The sequence below is a fragment of the Podarcis erhardii genome (genome assembly GCF_964252035.2).
Source record: "Podarcis erhardii genome assembly, chromosome: 7".
Taxonomy (NCBI): Eukaryota; Metazoa; Chordata; class Lepidosauria; order Squamata; family Lacertidae; genus Podarcis; species Podarcis erhardii.
In genome coordinates this window covers 30,322,567-30,338,721 of record NC_138511.1, presented here as the reverse complement: position 1 = coordinate 30,338,721, position 16,155 = coordinate 30,322,567, and the positions used below count along the sequence as shown (strand labels likewise).

The window sequence follows — 16,155 nt, the reverse complement described above, 5'->3', positions numbered from 1 at the left end:
TGCTCCTGCCAACCTAGCAGTTCGAAAGCATGTCAAAGTGCAAGTAGATAAATAGGTACCGCTCCAGCGGGAAGGTAAATGGCGTTTCTGTGTGCTGCTCTGGTTCGCCAGAAGTGGCTTAGTCATGCTGGCTATTGGCTCCCTCGGCAATAAAGCGAGATGAGTGCCGCAACCCCAGAGTCGGCCACGACTGGACCTAATGGTCAGGGGTCCCTTTACCTTTACCTTTATATGCATTACAGTGAGGACTAGAAACTTGTTTTATTTTTAGGGAAAGGCTATAGCTCAGTAGCAGAACACTTGCTTTGCTTTCAGTCCCCAGTGACATACCAGGTAGGGCTGCGAGAGATGCCTCAAACTCCAGAGAACTGCTGCCAGTCTTTTAAGGCAATGCTGAGCTAATCTGATGTTCTAACTTGGTAGAAGGCAGCTTCCCGTGCCCTGCGATGCTGGATTCTGGACACTGCTCCTGTGCAGGTCACCTCTTTACATTTCTTCTTTCTTTTTCCTAGGTGTTCTACTATTCAACCAGCATCTTTGAAAAATCTGGGGTGCAGCAGCCTGTCTATGCTACCATTGGGTCAGGAGTTGTAAACACGGCCTTCACGGTGGTCTCAGTAAGTGCCTTCCTTCGCTGCTGGCAAAAGGGGGGTGCTCCAAATATAGCAGCAGGGGGCATCTTTATGCCAGGGGGTACTTTAATACTGGAGCTCACGGGCAGCAATGGTGTCCCACATATCTTGCAGTCTCTATCTGCAGTTGGTTGTATCCAACTAAGTGCTGCTCGGACTAGAACCATGTTAGTTGCATTCATTAACCCCTCCCAAATACAGGCCCCTGATATTTTTAAAGATAATGAGATTTGTGCAGGGTTCCTGGGGGAAGTCCCTCTCTGTATGGGACCTCTGCTGTCCAAAACAGGCATGCAGGTTGGAGAATCCCAAATTGCAATGGGTGGCTCTTGTGCTCCTATGCCAGGCATAGGCAAACACCGGCCCCCCCAGATGTTTGGAACTACAATTCCCCTCATCCCTAGCTAACAGGATCTGGAGGGCCAGAGTTTGCCCATGCCTATCCTATGCTGTCGGAGGAATATGCCCTGCTGTGTTTCTGCACGAGTCCTTGTTCTAGGTCTGTCTCTTCTGGAGTCATTCTGCCACTTTGCTGCAGGAGGAGCGACTCAAATGGCTGCCTCCAGCAGCGGAGACTGATCGACAGGAGGATGCAAGGGCTGTAGCTCAGTGGCAGAGCATCTGCCTGCTTTGCATGCAGATACAGTGGTACCTCGGGTTACAGACGCTTCAGGTTACAGACTCCGCTAACCCAGAAATAGTACCTCGGGTTAAGAACTTTGCTTCAGGATGAGAAGAGAAATTGTGCGGCGGTGCAGCAGCAGGAGGCCCCATTAGCTAAAGTGATGCTTCAGGTTAAGAACGGACCTCCAGAACGAATTAAGTATGTAACCAGAGGTACCACTGTAGAATCATAGAGTTGAAAGGGATCTAGTCCAACCTCTGCAGTGCAGGAGTCCTTTGCCCAACATGGGGCTCGAAACCACAACCCAGAGATCGGGAGTCTCGTGCTCTTATCAATTGAGCCAGCCCAACAATTGTTTAGTCCCCAGCAGCAATTCCAGGTAGAGCTAGAATAAACTCCCCTCGCCTGACATGCTGGAGAGCTGTTGCCACTCAGCGTAGACAATATAGAGCTAGGTAGACCAGTGGTCTATGTTTTAATACAACTTCTAAATCATGCAGAAACACAACAAGCAGCTCCTCTGTGAGTGGGTCCCTTGGGCTTCCCAGGAACTTCTAACAAAAGTTATTTCTTAGGACAGACTGCTCTGGGTAGAGCCCTGCTGGTTTATTCATCCTGCCAAAGAGGAACTCATTTCTTTGTCTCCCTTTCGATAGCTGTTCGTGGTGGAGAGGGCCGGACGGCGGACTCTGCACCTCGTGGGCCTGGCTGGAATGGCAGGGTGCGCAGTCCTCATGACCATCGCTTTGGCGCTTCTGGTGAGTGGCATTTGATCAGAAGACAATTAAATAAGCTGAGAATATACCTCCACCTCTTGGGGTTGAAATAACTGCAGAGTATCCTGGCCAGTGCCCCAGCCCTTAACAACTTGGGAACTTGGGACCAGTTGACCTGCAAGATTGTCTCTCTCCCCCCCCCCCCATAAATGCACACACGGCCGCTTCAGTCTGAGGAATTGGTGCTGCTATAGTTGCCAGGTAATAGCCATTCTGTACTTGCAAGAAATCAACCTTATATTGTAGCAACACCTGCTCATTGGAACTCCCTTCCTATAGACAGCAGGGAGGCACCTTCAATGTACTCTTTACAGCACCTGCTAAATGCACTTTATTAAAGGAAAGCCTTTCCAGACAGGTGTACATCTGTTTCTAGCTTGTTTTAATTATTTTTTGCATGTTTTAAGTCTCTGTTTTTATTGATTTTATGTTTTTTGGTTTTTTTGCAAACTGCATTGAGGTTGCCCCCCCCTTAGAATCAAGCGGTGCATAAATTTTATGGAGTAAATAAATAAGAAAAATAGGCTAGGTCCCTGTCTCAGTTTGCTTTCCTTCATCTACCACAGGGCTAGTCAACGTGGTGCCCTCCAGGAGTTGCTGGACTACAACTCCTATAATGTCTGACCACTGGCCATGCTGGCTGGGGCTAATGGGAGTTGGAAGCCAGACCAGATCTAGAAGGTGCTGCGTTGGCCACCCCTGGTCTGTAAGCATGCCCTTCAGAGCAGTCGGTTTGCTACTACATTCAGTTTGCAAAGCTGCACACCAGATGGAGCAGCCTTAGCTCTAGAAATGGGTGGGGAAAGAGCCTACTGGAAAAGCAGAGGAGCACCATTTTAAGTAATGAATACATTTTTAATTGCAGTAATGGAAGCCAGAAGGTACTGTCTGCACACTTGGGAGAATGCTCTGAGTTTTTTTAGAAGTAAAAAATAAAATACATCCTTTAAAAAAAAAAATTAGGGCAGCACGAAACAGTTCAATGATGAGCTTACGTGTGGTGCAGTATACAGAAATATTTTATTTAGGGCTCAGTTTCCCTGTGATGCTCCCTGTATGACTTTAGGTTGGCTGCTCTCTGACTCACAGACTCACTCGTCTCATGGGATAGAGGGTCAAATGTTGTTGTGGGCAATGAGGACAGACGCCCATGCATGTATTTGGCTCTGACTTGGTCTTGTATTTTGACGCTAGGAGCAAATGGCCTGGATGTCCTACCTCAGCATCATTGCCATCTTTGGCTTCGTGGCGTTTTTCGAGATCGGCCCGGGCCCCATTCCGTGGTTCATCGTGGCAGAGCTCTTCAGCCAAGGCCCCCGGCCCGCAGCCTTCGCTGTGGCCGGCCTCTCGAACTGGACGTCAAACTTCATTGTGGGGATGAGCTTTCAGTACATTGAGGCAAGTTGATTTCACTCTGGGAAAGGCGGCCTTCCCCATAGATTCGGGCTTCAGTTCCTTGAGTCAAGGGGCGGGTGTTTCTTTACAATGCACCTCCTAATGGTCAGCTTACATTTGTATTGCACTGCAATGTTATTAGGGCAATATCCACACCGCACATTTAAAGCACTACAATACCATGGCTTCCCCCATAGAATTCTGGGAGCTGTAGTTTGTCGCGTTGGTTGTAACTCTGTGAGGGAACTGGAGCTACTATTCCCAGAATTCCCTGTGACAAGGGATGGATGGTTAAACCACCCTGGGGAATTGTAGCTCTCTGAGAGAAATAGAGGTCTTCAAACTCAGCACCCTTAATAAACTGCAGCTCCCAGAATCCTTTGGGGAAACCCATGGCTGTTTAAAGTACACTTAATTTGCAGACCTTTCAGGCAAAACAGCAGGATGCTCAGGACCCTTAAATGATGAGAAAAGTATGAAAGAGAAGCATTGGTCAATTAACTCTTACACTTGCTGGTTTTAATTGTTTTTACCAATTTTTTTTAATTCTTTTTGTTAACCACTTTGAGGTTTTGTACAATCAAGCAGTGTATCCATTTTGTGAAATAAAATAAATTATGAAATAAGATAGGGAGGGAGGGAAATTGCCGGGGCCAGGGTATACAGTTGGGAAACACAACAGGAACATAGGAAGCTGCCTTTACACTGAATCAGACCATCAGTCCATCTAGCTCATTATTGCCTACACTGACTGGCAGCAGTGACTTCCAGGGTTTCAGGCAGAGCTACAGCCCCAAACTGATGGGGCAGATCCAGCAATATGAAACCCGCCTCTTTCTCTTTCCCTGCAGGAAGTCTGTGGCCCTTACGTCTTCATCATCTTCATGGTGCTCCTGATCCTCTTCTTCATCTTCACCTACTTCAAGGTGCCCGAGACAAAGGGCCGCACCTTTGATGAGATTGCCTCCGGCTTCCGCCAAGGGGGTGGTGGGCAGAGCGACAACAAGACGCCGGATGAATTTCACAGCTTGGGCGCAGACTCCCAAGTCTAAGCCCCGAAGACCCGACCGGCTTCTCCCTTCGCTTCACTTCCTTTGCTGCCTGTTCTTGACGCTTGTAAACAGAAGCCAGGCTCATGGCGAAGCAGGCGCCGAGGCCTCCTTTCCGGGGCTGCCGCCTGGTTTCCAGGCGACGAACTGACGCCCAGCCCTAGGAACGGTTAGCTGGTTTTTCACGTCCAGGATTTCAATGCTGACAAGGTTCGGAAGCCGCGGCTGTGGTTGAGGCCGAGCCTCTTCCGTGGGGCAGCAGTAAGTCCTTCCAGTGACCAGACCCTCACTTTTATTTTTAGAAGGAAAAAAAACAGCAGGAACACACACACACACACACACACACACACACACACACACGCCTTCCAAGTTTGCAATAACAGAAGCAGCCCATTTTAATCCAAAGACAACTGTTCCGATTCTGATTTTAATGAAACACTTAAAAAAAACATTGAAGGGGTGTGGGGAGGCTGTAGGACTGATCCATGATGACAAAAGAATTTCCTGCTGGGTTGGGCCCTGAAACGATTGGGGTTGCGTCTTTTATCCTTCCCATAAGGCTGTTACAAAAAGGTTTGATATTTTCTTAAAAGGTCAGTGATTGAGGACCCCTACCCTTTAACACCCAAATCTAATTTGTCTCTCTGTCAGTTACCGTTCCTCAGCAGGAGGAGAGAGGTGGCTGCAGCCAGAGGGGAAGCTGAGAGAAGTGAGTCAGTTCAGAAAAAAGCAAGCATTGCATTTTTAATCTTTTTTTGGTTTGGCAGAGCAGCGGCCCTAAAAGGCTCAGGCACAGGAGCTGACTCTCGCAGGGCCGTGCCCCTTTCTGACCCTGCAGTGTGATAGTGTCTCTTGCTTGTTTGGCTGGGGAGAGGCATCCGTATACATATACATATATGTGTGTGTATCCACCTCTGATTTTGCATGTCTGAAAGGTAAACTACAAAGAGGAATGTTTGTTGCTCTGCCCACTTTTGACTCTGGTTGTATCCAGAATGTGGCCCTCAGCCTGGAAGTTTCCCCACTGTTGCCCTAAAGCTATCATGCAGCCATTTGTTCCCTCTTTAAAATTGTAGGCAGGGGGAGGGTAAGACCCTTGAGGCTATTATGTCATGGTGAGGGTCTTTTCACGTGTCCTGGCTGGCTCCACATAGCTTAGCTTTTAGTGGACAACCACATGTTGGGATGGGAGAAAACAAAGCAGACATAACCCAAGGTTTCCCTGTTCAGCCCTAATGCCCTCCCTCCTTTACTGCTTCCCCACCCTATGAGGAGAGTCCAGCTGGATCAGGCCCAAGGGTCTGTCTGATCATTAAATACCCTGTATTCAAATGGTGACAAATGAGCTGCCTCTACTGAGGTCACAAGGGGAGGGTGTGAAGTTGACAAGCACCCCGCTTGCTTTTTGCCCACCTCTGCTCTTCAAAGGTAGACTGCTCCTGAAGACAGAGGTTCCACTAACCAGTAGCCATGGAAACAGAAGTCTGGTGCTGGAAAGGCCCTCCTCTCTTGTCTAAATTCCTTTTAGAGCCCTCTAAGCCAGCCGGTGGCCACGGCTGTTCCTTCTGCCAGCAAATTCCAGACATTTAATGACATGCAGTGTGACAAATGCCTTGGAAATGGGGGCAGGAGAGGAATCCAAAAGAACACCCCGAACCTCACATATTGATCTCCTTTCACCAAAAGGCTCCATAAAGACACAGTTCTATTGTGTCTGCTGCAGAGGGCCTCTGGCAAGCTCCTCTCCTCTCCCTTAGCACCCTGGACTCACTGAAATGACAGAGACTCAGTGAAAATTGGCTGCACACATTTCCTGCTTACTGTGTATAGACTGGAAAATATTTATATTATATATATATATATATGTATTTTATTTTGTTCCACCATGTTAATAGAGCACTAAGTTATAGTGTGGTTTCAGATGGACAAGCAACTTTACTGTAAATAAATATATGATAAAACAGATCTTAGGTCCTCTAGCAAGAGTTGTATTTGACTAAGATGACTGTTTGTTTGTATAGATAAAATTAATATGCACTGTAGTAGCATCTGAATGCACTGACATTTTAGACCTTCCTCCATATAGTCAACTACCCCAAGCCCTTAAAGGACCCTGAGCAAGTGTGTTTTTTGGATAGAAGCTCTTTGCAGGTTTGCAAAAAATCAAAGAGAGAAAATGGACACACAGCTATTTAAAAATAAGTATTTTTAAATTTTATTTTTCTGTTTTTAAATTGAAGACACGACCACACTTGGAAAAAAAGGACAATATGTTTTTAGGAACTGCAAAGAAAATGAAATGTTAACTTTTTGCATTTGCTGTGTATGGTGTGATGTCAGAATGAACTCCTTTCTAAAGTGCCAATGGTTAAGGGGTGGGAGGGTAAAGAGAAGAAAAAAAGACACACAGAAAGGAGAACCTTGTATGGACAGAATAAATGAAATGAGCGTTTGAGAACCCTGGACTGTGTCATGTGGTTTCATTTCAGCCCTTGCAGGAAATCCTGTGCCTTGAGGGGGAGGGGTCAGCCTGGGCTTGGGGGTCCTCTGAAGGAATCTCCTGCCTGCTCACCTTGAGGGTTGAAGGCCACCCCTCCATTGGCCCTCTACTTTTCTTCCCTGAGGGAATTCTCAGCGAGCTGCTATAATAAATTTGGAACATCATTCCCTCCCACAGCAAGCACATGCGGGTCTCGTTCCTCCCTACATCCTGTTGCTCCTAGGCTACCCAGAGCAATCATGGCTTAGCATATTGCCTGAACTTGGGCTCTGGGGTTTGCCTTGCTCTAGCCAAACCATGACCCATATAGACATGGGTGCAACTGTACATTCATATGCCCAGAGATTTTTTTTTTAAAAAAAACCCAATGTGGTTAATTTTCAAAGCTTTAAATTTTGTGCAACTGGGTGATTTGGGACAGCAGTGAGGGCAGAGAGCCCCCTAGATACAGTTAAAGGCCACGCTTTGCTTTCAGCTTCAGCAGCTCCCTTTGGAGGGTGTGTGTGTGTTTTTTTCTCTTCCATTTGGCCGAGGAATCTGAAGCAACTGGCTCTGCAAAGTATGTCTGGGTCCTGCCTGCTCTCTGCCCAAGGCATATTTATCATCGTCTGGATTTTGTTACTCAGCTGGTGGGGGGCTCAGATGGGAAGATTAGTGGCCTCTGGCAATTGGAAAGAAATGGACTGGAGGTTCATCTGCTCCTCTCCAGGTTGAAGAATATAATCTACAGATATATCTAAGAAGTGCCAATTTAATTAAAACTGGAAGTAGAAACAGGAAAGGATGATTAGCGACTGGCATCTAATGTTCATCTGGGAAGCCAGGCCTGAGGGTGGCAGTGGTGGGTCTATTTTGCATAGATTGGTTTGGATTTCAACAATTTAACCAACTGGTGAAGTGATTCGCTTGGTTCATACTTGGGCAGCTTCTTCATAACTTGCAGGAGTTTCATCATAAGTTCATGAGCCTGAGAGTGACAAGCAAGAGGAAGAGAAGGAAGGAAGGAAAGAACATGCAACATTATTCCTTAGCAATTGTTAAAAAGGTTACTTTCTTTTAAATGCCTGATTCCCATTAGCCCTGCCCTGGCTCCAGTTAACATAATATTCCTTTCCTCACACAATCTCTGTTGTTGGATGGAATGGGGCTGATCATCAATTGCTTCTTTAAATAGGTAAGCTGGGCATGCAACAAAATGTTGCATCACAAAGCACTCCTGTCTGTTTCTCCAGCAATGCCCCTGGGAACCACATTGTGTCATAATGTAACATCATTCCCATTGGGCCACTCGCGGGAAGAAGAGGGGAGGGAACTCTGCTGCTGTTTCAAATGGCAATGAGTAGTTTAGTGAAGTATTTTCATTAAAGAAAAGGAAGCAGGCAAAAGGCCTTGTTGGAGCAGATCAATTCAGCATCCCATTTCCCACAGCAGTTACCAAAATGCCTACAAGAAGCCCACAAGTAAGACCCTCTCCTGCTCATGACTCCCTACAACTGACACTCAGAGGCATATTGCTTCTACCACTGGAGGAAGAACATAGCCGTTGATACACTGTGGCCAGTAGCCACCAATAGCCTTATCCTCCATGGATTTGTCTAGCTCTCTCTTAAAGGCATCCAAGTTGTTGGCCATTGCTAGTTCTTACAGGGGCATTTTCCATAGTTTAAGCTATGCATTGTGTGAAGAACTAATTTCTTTGTCTTGAATCTTCCAACATTCAGCTTCATTAGATGTCTCAAGTTCTAGTGTTATGGGACAGGGAGAAAACATCTCTCCAACCACACAAATGCATCATTTTATACTCTCTCCTTTTTTCCACAATGAAAAGCCCTTTCCTCAGGAGCAACTCTGCCAGCCCTTGGATCATTTCATTTCCTCTTTTAGGTCCCTCTTCCTGGTCTACAATGTCTCGTTTGAGGTGTGGCACTGAGAAACAACCTTCTAAGTGGGTCTCCCCATCTATTCGTACAAAGGTCGCTACAATACTGGCAGTTCTATTTTCAATTCCTTTCCCCATGATGTCCAACAAGACAGTTCCCTCTATAGCCTCCTCTGAACATATTAAGCACTGAAAACACACACACACCAAAAATTAATCCGCTCCGAGTATCATTCCATGTTCGGCACCACATCTGCCTCTTTAATTTGTCAAGAGGAAAAGTTTCAGAAGAAATATTTGATCCAAAACTAGGAAAGAGCAGACCATGCTGCACTAGGTGGGCAAATAATATGACATGGTATAAGTTCTAGGTTTCAAGGAGCCAAGCACAAACTGGTCAGGGGGCAACAACAACTCGAGCAGCTGGGTCTAACCCCCATTTTAATTTCCCATGCTGCAGTCTGTTCAGAATGCTGGGCCAGAACAGGCGGGGGGGGGGGGGGGACTACACAAAGACCAGAGCAAACATTGCTGGCAGGCCCTGTCAGGATGCAATTGCTTAGGGATGCCGAGTGATGACACTGGTCTGGCATATGTGATGTATTTCAACCCAAACAGACACCATTGTCAACTTGCCTTTGGCACATCCAGGATCAAGTAGTGAAACATGGCCAGAGTATGGAGGATCTTGGCTATTTGAGCCAGCTGAGGTCGCGGAGACTGCTCTCGGATCTCTAAGATGGCGCTCAGCATCTGTTTTGCTTCAGCTCGCTGCTTTGCATCTGTAAGGGAGAAAGGGAACTCCATGAAGGAGGATCTACTGCAGTCAAGGGAGCACGGTCCATCTCTGGGCCTGGGTGGCCTGGCTGACCTGTTTAGGCAAGAGCCTTACCAAACCGAGCTGAAGGGGACCTTTCTCTTTTTAGCACAATGGATCAGGCTGTTATCTCATCCACCCCTTGTAGACAAAGTTTCCATGCACCTGTCAAGATTGCTTACTTGTCAATCATTAGGACATCAGGTGAAAAGCTCCGTTTTGTACACTGCTTTGAGAAGGTTTTGCAGGGCATTACCGACTGCTGGTTGATGGTGCCTACAAACACTGTTTTGGCTGAGCTCAGTCTTCACCTGCCCTCTGTGCCTAATGTCGTATACAATGGTGCAGGGCAGGTGAGTGTGACATGGCCAAAATGTCCATGTGAGCCTGGAGAGCCTAAAAAGGCTCATGGGATGAAGGCCCCTCACCCCTAAGAGAAAACAAAATACAGATATGTGGTAAAAAGAGGTGCCTCATATGGTTGACTGAATCTGCACCCACTTGCGGATGTTATAATAGCTCAGAGAAGGAACGGGGAGGAATATTGTTTCTTTTTCAGAAGATGTAGCCATGTGCCACAGTCAACAGGCTCAGAAGAGGCATCTCTCTGCCCTGCCCCCACCTAACTCTCTGGCAGGAGGAGGGAAGCAGCCTGAATTTTAAACCACCCCATTTTCTTGGAATTGGGAGAAGGGGGAGCCATCAGAAAGAGTGGAAGTTACCAAGGACTTCTTCTGTAGTCTCCTCTTCTTCCGCAAGCATATCAAGTTCTGCCGGGGTCATAAGCGTGTGGTACTGGAGGCTGATGAAGTGGCTGAAATGGTGGTGCCAAATATTGGTCACCTGATGAGAAGAGGGCTCATTAAGCAAGGAAGAAAAGGGTGTGGTGATCCCTATCCCCTTAACGTCCACTGTATGTTGGGGCCACCTTTGAACATTTCTTGGGACTGATCCAGAATATAGCTGCTATATCCCCCCCACTTCCGCTACCAACAATGCACAGCTGGCTGTGTGTGTGCGTGTGCAAGGCACACTTGAGAAAAATAACACTTTTCCATAGGGATATGACACAGAGGGGAGATGAAGAAGAAGAAGAAGAAGAAGAAGAAGAGAAGGAGGAGGAGGAGGAGTTTGGATTTGATATCCCGCCTTTCACTCCCTTTAAGGAGTCTCAAAGTGGCTCACATTCTCCTTTCCCTTCCTCCCCCACAACAAACACTCTGTGAGGTGAGTGGGGCTGAGAGACTTCAAAGAAGTGTGACTGGCCCAAGGTCACCCAGCAGCTGCATGTGGAGGAGCGGAGACGCGAACCCGGTTCACCAGATTACATGACTACCACTCTTAACCACTACACCACAGATGGAACCTGAGATGAGGCTGCCGCGTTGAGCATCACCTCTACTTCAAGCCAACTGACCTCAGTGTACAGGGAATCGGCAATGTCCATTCTGTTCTGACGGAAGAAGACATTGGCCATGTGGAAGTATCCCCCCGAGACGGCCATGTGGTTTGTTCCGAAGGCACAAGAGGAAAAGTAAATCTGAAATGAGATAAATATTTTGTTTGTTTGTTTGTTTGTTTGTTTGTTTATTTCAGCTATTGGTACACCACTGAAATCGCCAAAGTTTCTAAGGGCTCTACAATAAGATTATTAAAAACATACAATGGATAAAATCAACTAAAATTATTTTCTTAAAAAAAACAAACCCAACCACCATAGATAGCTGAGTCGGTAGAGCACAAGACTCTTAAACACAGGGTCATGAGTTCAAGTCCCATGTTGGGCGAAAGATTCCTGCATTGCAGGAGACTGGACTAGATGACCCTTATGCTCCCTCCCAATTCTACAATTCTATAAAAACCAGAAGATAGATTATATGGGTCAGCACTACCACCATGATGGAAGTGAATCTGAAATATGGAACAGAGAAAAGTTATATATAGGGCTGTATCCAACTGAGTTCAACTAAGAATAGACCCAGTGAAACTCACAAGCCTATATTAGGAATGTTTACTCACTTCAATGGGACTACTCTGAGCAGCATCAACACTGAATACAACCACTAGTTTATTGGGTGCAAGTTCTGTTGGAGCAGGAGCATGCAAAGTTCATTAATTTATTGACTGCATGTACATCTCTCATATAAAGTTATAAGCCATATAAGGTTCTACCCTTTCAATTCTCACAACAATCCTGTGAGGTAGGTTAGGCTAAGAGGAAGTAACTGGCCCAGGGTCACTCCAGTGAGCTTCATGGTCGAAAGGGGATTTGAACTGTGGTCTTCCAGGTCCTAGTCTGACACTGGCTCTGAGTCACCTTGTCTAACTGACCTAAGAGATTCTTCTAGCTGGACTGGAAGAGGTATCTTGCTCTGTCAGAAATCTCAGAAAACCACTGACAATTGTAGCAGTTCATATGCAAAGCTACTAAACAGTAGTATGACTTGGTACAAGACAGCTGTATATACCTTGGGAATAGAGGGTGTGGAGAAAGCAGAGAGGGAAAAGTGACTCTCCACCTCACATGACGTTAGAATTTGGGGTCTATCAGTAAGACTAGGAGAGAGAAAGGAAGCTTTTCTTCAAAGAATGAACTGATGAAACATGATGCGACCACTGCTGCTAGCTTAGACGGCTTTCAAAGGGGATTATACAAATTGATGGTCTAACCATGGGGATCAGCAATGAGAGTTAAATGAAACCTCCACCTTAAGAGGCAGTCTACCTCTGAAAATCAGTTGCTGCTGTTGTGGGAAACAGCCACAGTGGGCTTCTGGCCTCCCCCAGAAGTACCTGCCGGTCAGTTTGGGAGAGAGGATGTGGGATTAGATGGCTCTTTGAATGGATCTAGCAGGGCTCTTTGCATGTCCATGTTTGTTCACTGAAGGCCTGAAACAACCAAAGAAAACCTCAACCAAGGTCAGGTTACCCCAAAATGTGGGTAACAACCTTGAGCATTATTCTACAAGTCTTGCAGTCTTTTGCTATGGCCTGGAGACCCCCTTGAGGATCAGGTCACCATTTCTACTATCCAAGTCACTGGTTAGGGTTTTTTTCCAGCCTCTTCCCTACTAAAGTGAGAAACCAGAGAATACATTTCAAGCTGTGGCAGGTCAAGAAACAGGAGGCAGCTCTGTGTAGCCATTTGGGGGGCAACATGGGTCCACCTAGCACTTTAGCAGAGGCTTACGTCATTAGCCAGGTGGTACAAAGAGTCCTCAAAGTTCCCTTTGGCGGCATGAAGGAGGCCCAGGTTGCGATGAAAGTCAGACTGAATGGCGTTGCTGCAGTGGGAATTCTTGAGGATAATCCACTGGGCTTGTGAGAGGTACTCCTCTGCTTGGGTAAGGTGCCCAAGGCCTGGCAGGAAGGAGAGAAGCCAAGAAAGAGTCAGCAATCTGTGGTGGTCTGTGTCTGTAGTGCAAACAGTATCCTGATCCAAGATCTTGGAAAACCCTGAGACATCTTGAGAGAGCACCCCAGAGCCTGTGAACTGAGTAGGACTTGCCTGGTAAGCAAGGCAGAGAGCTTAAAAGCTATTCCTGCACCAGGAAAAGAGAGTTTTTGCTGATGCAAAAAAGAATTTTTAAGATCTCCACCTTGTCTGCATTTAATTTGTGCAGTTTCAACCAGGAAGCTTCAACTGTGCACAATTGATTCCGCACAACTTAAACATGTGCAAGTTGTGATCATACTGTATATATCTGCTCTCTGCATTGCTTTGGGGGGCAAAGCCCACTCAGCACAGGCAACAGAAAGGTAAGGATGCTCACGTGGGGGTGGTTCCAAGGGGGCAGTTTGAGTATACACGTTTTGTTGTATACACGCCATCCCCGCAACGTAATCCCTGCGCAAAACACGATTACAATGTTTTTTAAAAAGAGACCATTGTCCCTATCTAGAAATTGACACAGAACTACTTCAGCACAGCTCCAGCCAAACTCACCCAGACCTGCCTCAGCTAAAATGAGGTACGCTGGCACCAGTTCCACAGCATTTGAACTGTGTACACTGATGCTGAACTTCAGCGAATGCAACGCAGCTGGAATAGCATCTTCGTGTTTGCCTTCAAGAAGAAAATTCTGAGCGACTGCCTGGGTCAACTCGGCCAGGAATTTCTGTGGACAAGCATGGATTGTTAAGCCACTCTCAGGTACACACACACACACACAGAGAGAGAGAGAGAGAGAGAGAGAGAGAGAGATTTTATTGTTGTTGTTTATTTCTGATGGCTAGTTTTGGTACTTGCACTGTTCTAGCCACCAGTTTGCTTCGGGGCCTATTCTGACCTATAAACCTGACACATCTCAGGACCCCAACACCTCAAGGATCGCCACTCCCTATTTGAACTGAATGGGACCCTGCTGTTCATCCGTGAACCTCCCGGACCTGGACCACTCCCTCACCTCTCTTCTTAACTTCTGCTCTCGCCCATGCTTCCTTTCTTCCTCCGAATTGTAAAAAGGTAACGTTGTACGCAAAGGGATGAGAAGTTGACATATTTTCTCATGGATGCTGACCCAATCGGCACTCTGGTGTTCTACGTCGCTGAGAAAAGATAAGAGACATGGCTATTAGCAGCGCAAATTGTGATGCGTGCATCAGTTATAATATTAGGTAATTTATATAGTGCTTTCTGCCAAAATAGGCTTTAAGCAGTTTACTAGTATAAAAAACAACTGTTTATTCTTTTTATTTCTTTTTAATTAATGGAATTGATAGTCTGCTTAATTGCAAAAACCTGTAAGTATTGTACATAAAATATTCTCTTAAAATTATCACTAAAACTTACGAGTTAAACACAAGCCTGTCATTAAAGTTGATTCATAAATGCTACATGAGTCCTAGAAAACTCTCACATAAATATTAATCTGCATCTCCAAGGTGTCGGAGGGGATGTACAGAAATTGGATAAACTTCCACCTATGGTAGGGATGTACTAGAGTGCAATAATTTTAGGCAACAGCATGCAGAGAAATTGCTAAGATCCTAAACTGCCACATTATCCCAACTTCTCAGCTACCACTTTTATCTATATTTGTCAAGCGCATCTGCTGTAGTGGCTAGAATGACAATCACACAATTTTGGAAAAATTTAGAAAGGGCCAATCTTACCACCTGGTACACTAAAGTGTCAGATATTACCCTATTTGAAAAAATAAACAATTTCTTTATTGTTCTGGTGTATATCCTGCATCTCTTTACATAACACTCAAGGTAGCTTCAGTTCTTTGGAGGAAAGGTGGGATATAAATTAATAAATAAAATAATGGGGGGGGGGGACGGATGGACGATGACAATCAGAGATAGAAAGAACAAAAAATAGTGACCAGTTTAAAGCATCAGTGACAGAGAGAATTTTGCTTGCTTTTTATTTAATATATTTGTATTTATTTCTTACATTTATACTGCATCTTTTTTCCAACTAGGAATTCAAGATGGTCTCCCTACCCTCATTTAATCCCCACAACAACCCTGTGGAGGAGTGGGGATTTGAGCACTGGTCTCTCTGGCACTCTAACCACTACACCACACAGTCTCTCTATATCAACTATATCTATATATCTATTTCTCTCTATATAATCTCAAGGAACAGAAATAATAGTGTGCATATATATGGTAAAACTGTCAGTTTTATCCATATTTGGGTTTTATCATGCTTACAGTTTCCTTATTATCAACAAATATTTTATATTCTTTGTAAACCACTTGGAGGTTTTTTCTTTCTTTCCATAAATCTTGTTAAAAAAATAAAACAAATAAAATATAGCCAAAAAGTTTGCTCTGCTTATGGATCCATTCCCGTCATTCAAAATTGATTAACGGGGTTGCTGGATAGACCTTTAAAAAGCCACACATCACCAGACCTGGCCCTTCTTTATTCCTGTCGGACTGGGACCTGGGAGAGACCAGGGTTCGCATCGCCGCTTGGTCGCCTTCAAGCTCGCCCCTCAGCCTATACCCTACCTCACAGGGTTGTCGTGGGGGATTAAAAACGAGGGTGGGCAGAACCATGGAAGCCACCTTGAGAAAAAGGTGGCATGTAAATGCAAAATAAGTAAGTAAGTAAGTAAATAAATAAGCCCACAGGAGGCGACCGCCCCTGAGGACGCCGCTCCATAGCACCTCCCCAGCTTCACCCTACGAATGCCTGCCTGCATGCCGTGCCTACGGGCGTAGGTGCGGGCAGGGAAGGAGGGAGCGCGGCCCCGCTCACCAGTAGTAGGTGACAGCGCAGGATCCGCAGCGCAGCGTGGCCGGCCCGCGGCACAGTTCGCAGAAGAGCTTCTGCCGGCGAGGCAACGCGAGCGGCACCAGCTGCTGCGTCTGCATCGCTCCGACGCATCGGTTGCTAGGGGAGCCGTCGCTAAGGCGGCGGGCCGGACTTCCGACACGCTCCTTCTGCTTCCGGCACAACCAACCAATCCTGAAGCCTCAAGGGAGCGCCCATAGAGAAGGAGCGGCTAGAGCGACACACGCAG

At 46.2% G+C, this 16,155-nt stretch overlaps 2 protein-coding genes across 3 annotated transcripts in view; one reads left to right on the top strand and one right to left on the bottom strand.

Annotated features, from left to right (window-relative positions):
• LOC309346845 (solute carrier family 2, facilitated glucose transporter member 1) overlaps positions 1 to 7,325 on the top strand; it is a 40,387-nt gene extending 33,062 nt beyond the window's left edge. The window contains exons 7-10 of one of the 2 annotated variants that reach the window (XM_081871094.1): positions 513 to 617; positions 1,914 to 2,015; positions 3,228 to 3,435; positions 4,284 to 7,325. In XM_081871094.1, coding sequence (XP_081727220.1) covers positions 513 to 617; positions 1,914 to 2,015; positions 3,228 to 3,435; positions 4,284 to 4,480 — 612 coding nt within the window. In that variant the 3' untranslated portion in view covers positions 4,481 to 7,325. Of the gene's footprint in view, positions 1 to 512; positions 618 to 1,913; positions 2,016 to 3,227; positions 3,436 to 4,279 lie in introns of both variants that reach the window. The other variant, XM_081871093.1, reaches the window with a different exon arrangement.
• Positions 7,326 to 7,708: 383 nt separating this feature from the next.
• ZMYND12 (zinc finger MYND-type containing 12) lies at positions 7,709 to 16,143 on the bottom strand. Its single transcript, XM_081871461.1, has 8 exons — positions 15,891 to 16,143; positions 14,080 to 14,221; positions 13,620 to 13,791; positions 12,864 to 13,033; positions 11,091 to 11,213; positions 10,396 to 10,516; positions 9,493 to 9,638; positions 7,709 to 7,944 (listed from the first exon to the last, which is right to left on the bottom strand). The coding sequence occupies exons 1-8, from the start codon at positions 16,004 to 16,006 to the stop codon at positions 7,825 to 7,827; spliced, it is 1,110 nt and encodes a 369-aa protein (XP_081727587.1). The 5' UTR covers positions 16,007 to 16,143; the 3' UTR covers positions 7,709 to 7,824.
• Between the last annotated feature and the right edge of the window lie 12 nt (positions 16,144 to 16,155).

Excerpts from the sequence above, each read along its gene's own strand:
- ZMYND12 (XM_081871461.1), bottom strand. The coding sequence starts at position 16,006 with ATGCAGACGCAGCAGCTGGTGCCGCTCGCGTTGCCTCGCCGGCAGAAG. Across the intron at positions 13,792-14,079 it reads AGCAGAAGTTAAGAAGAGAG|AAATTCCTGGCCGAGTTGAC; the intron begins GTGAGGGAGTGG and ends GCTTGTCCACAG. Across the intron at positions 11,214-12,863 it reads TGTACCACCTGGCTAATGAC|ATTTACTTTTCCTCTTGTGC; the intron begins GTAAGCCTCTGC and ends ATCTCATTTCAG.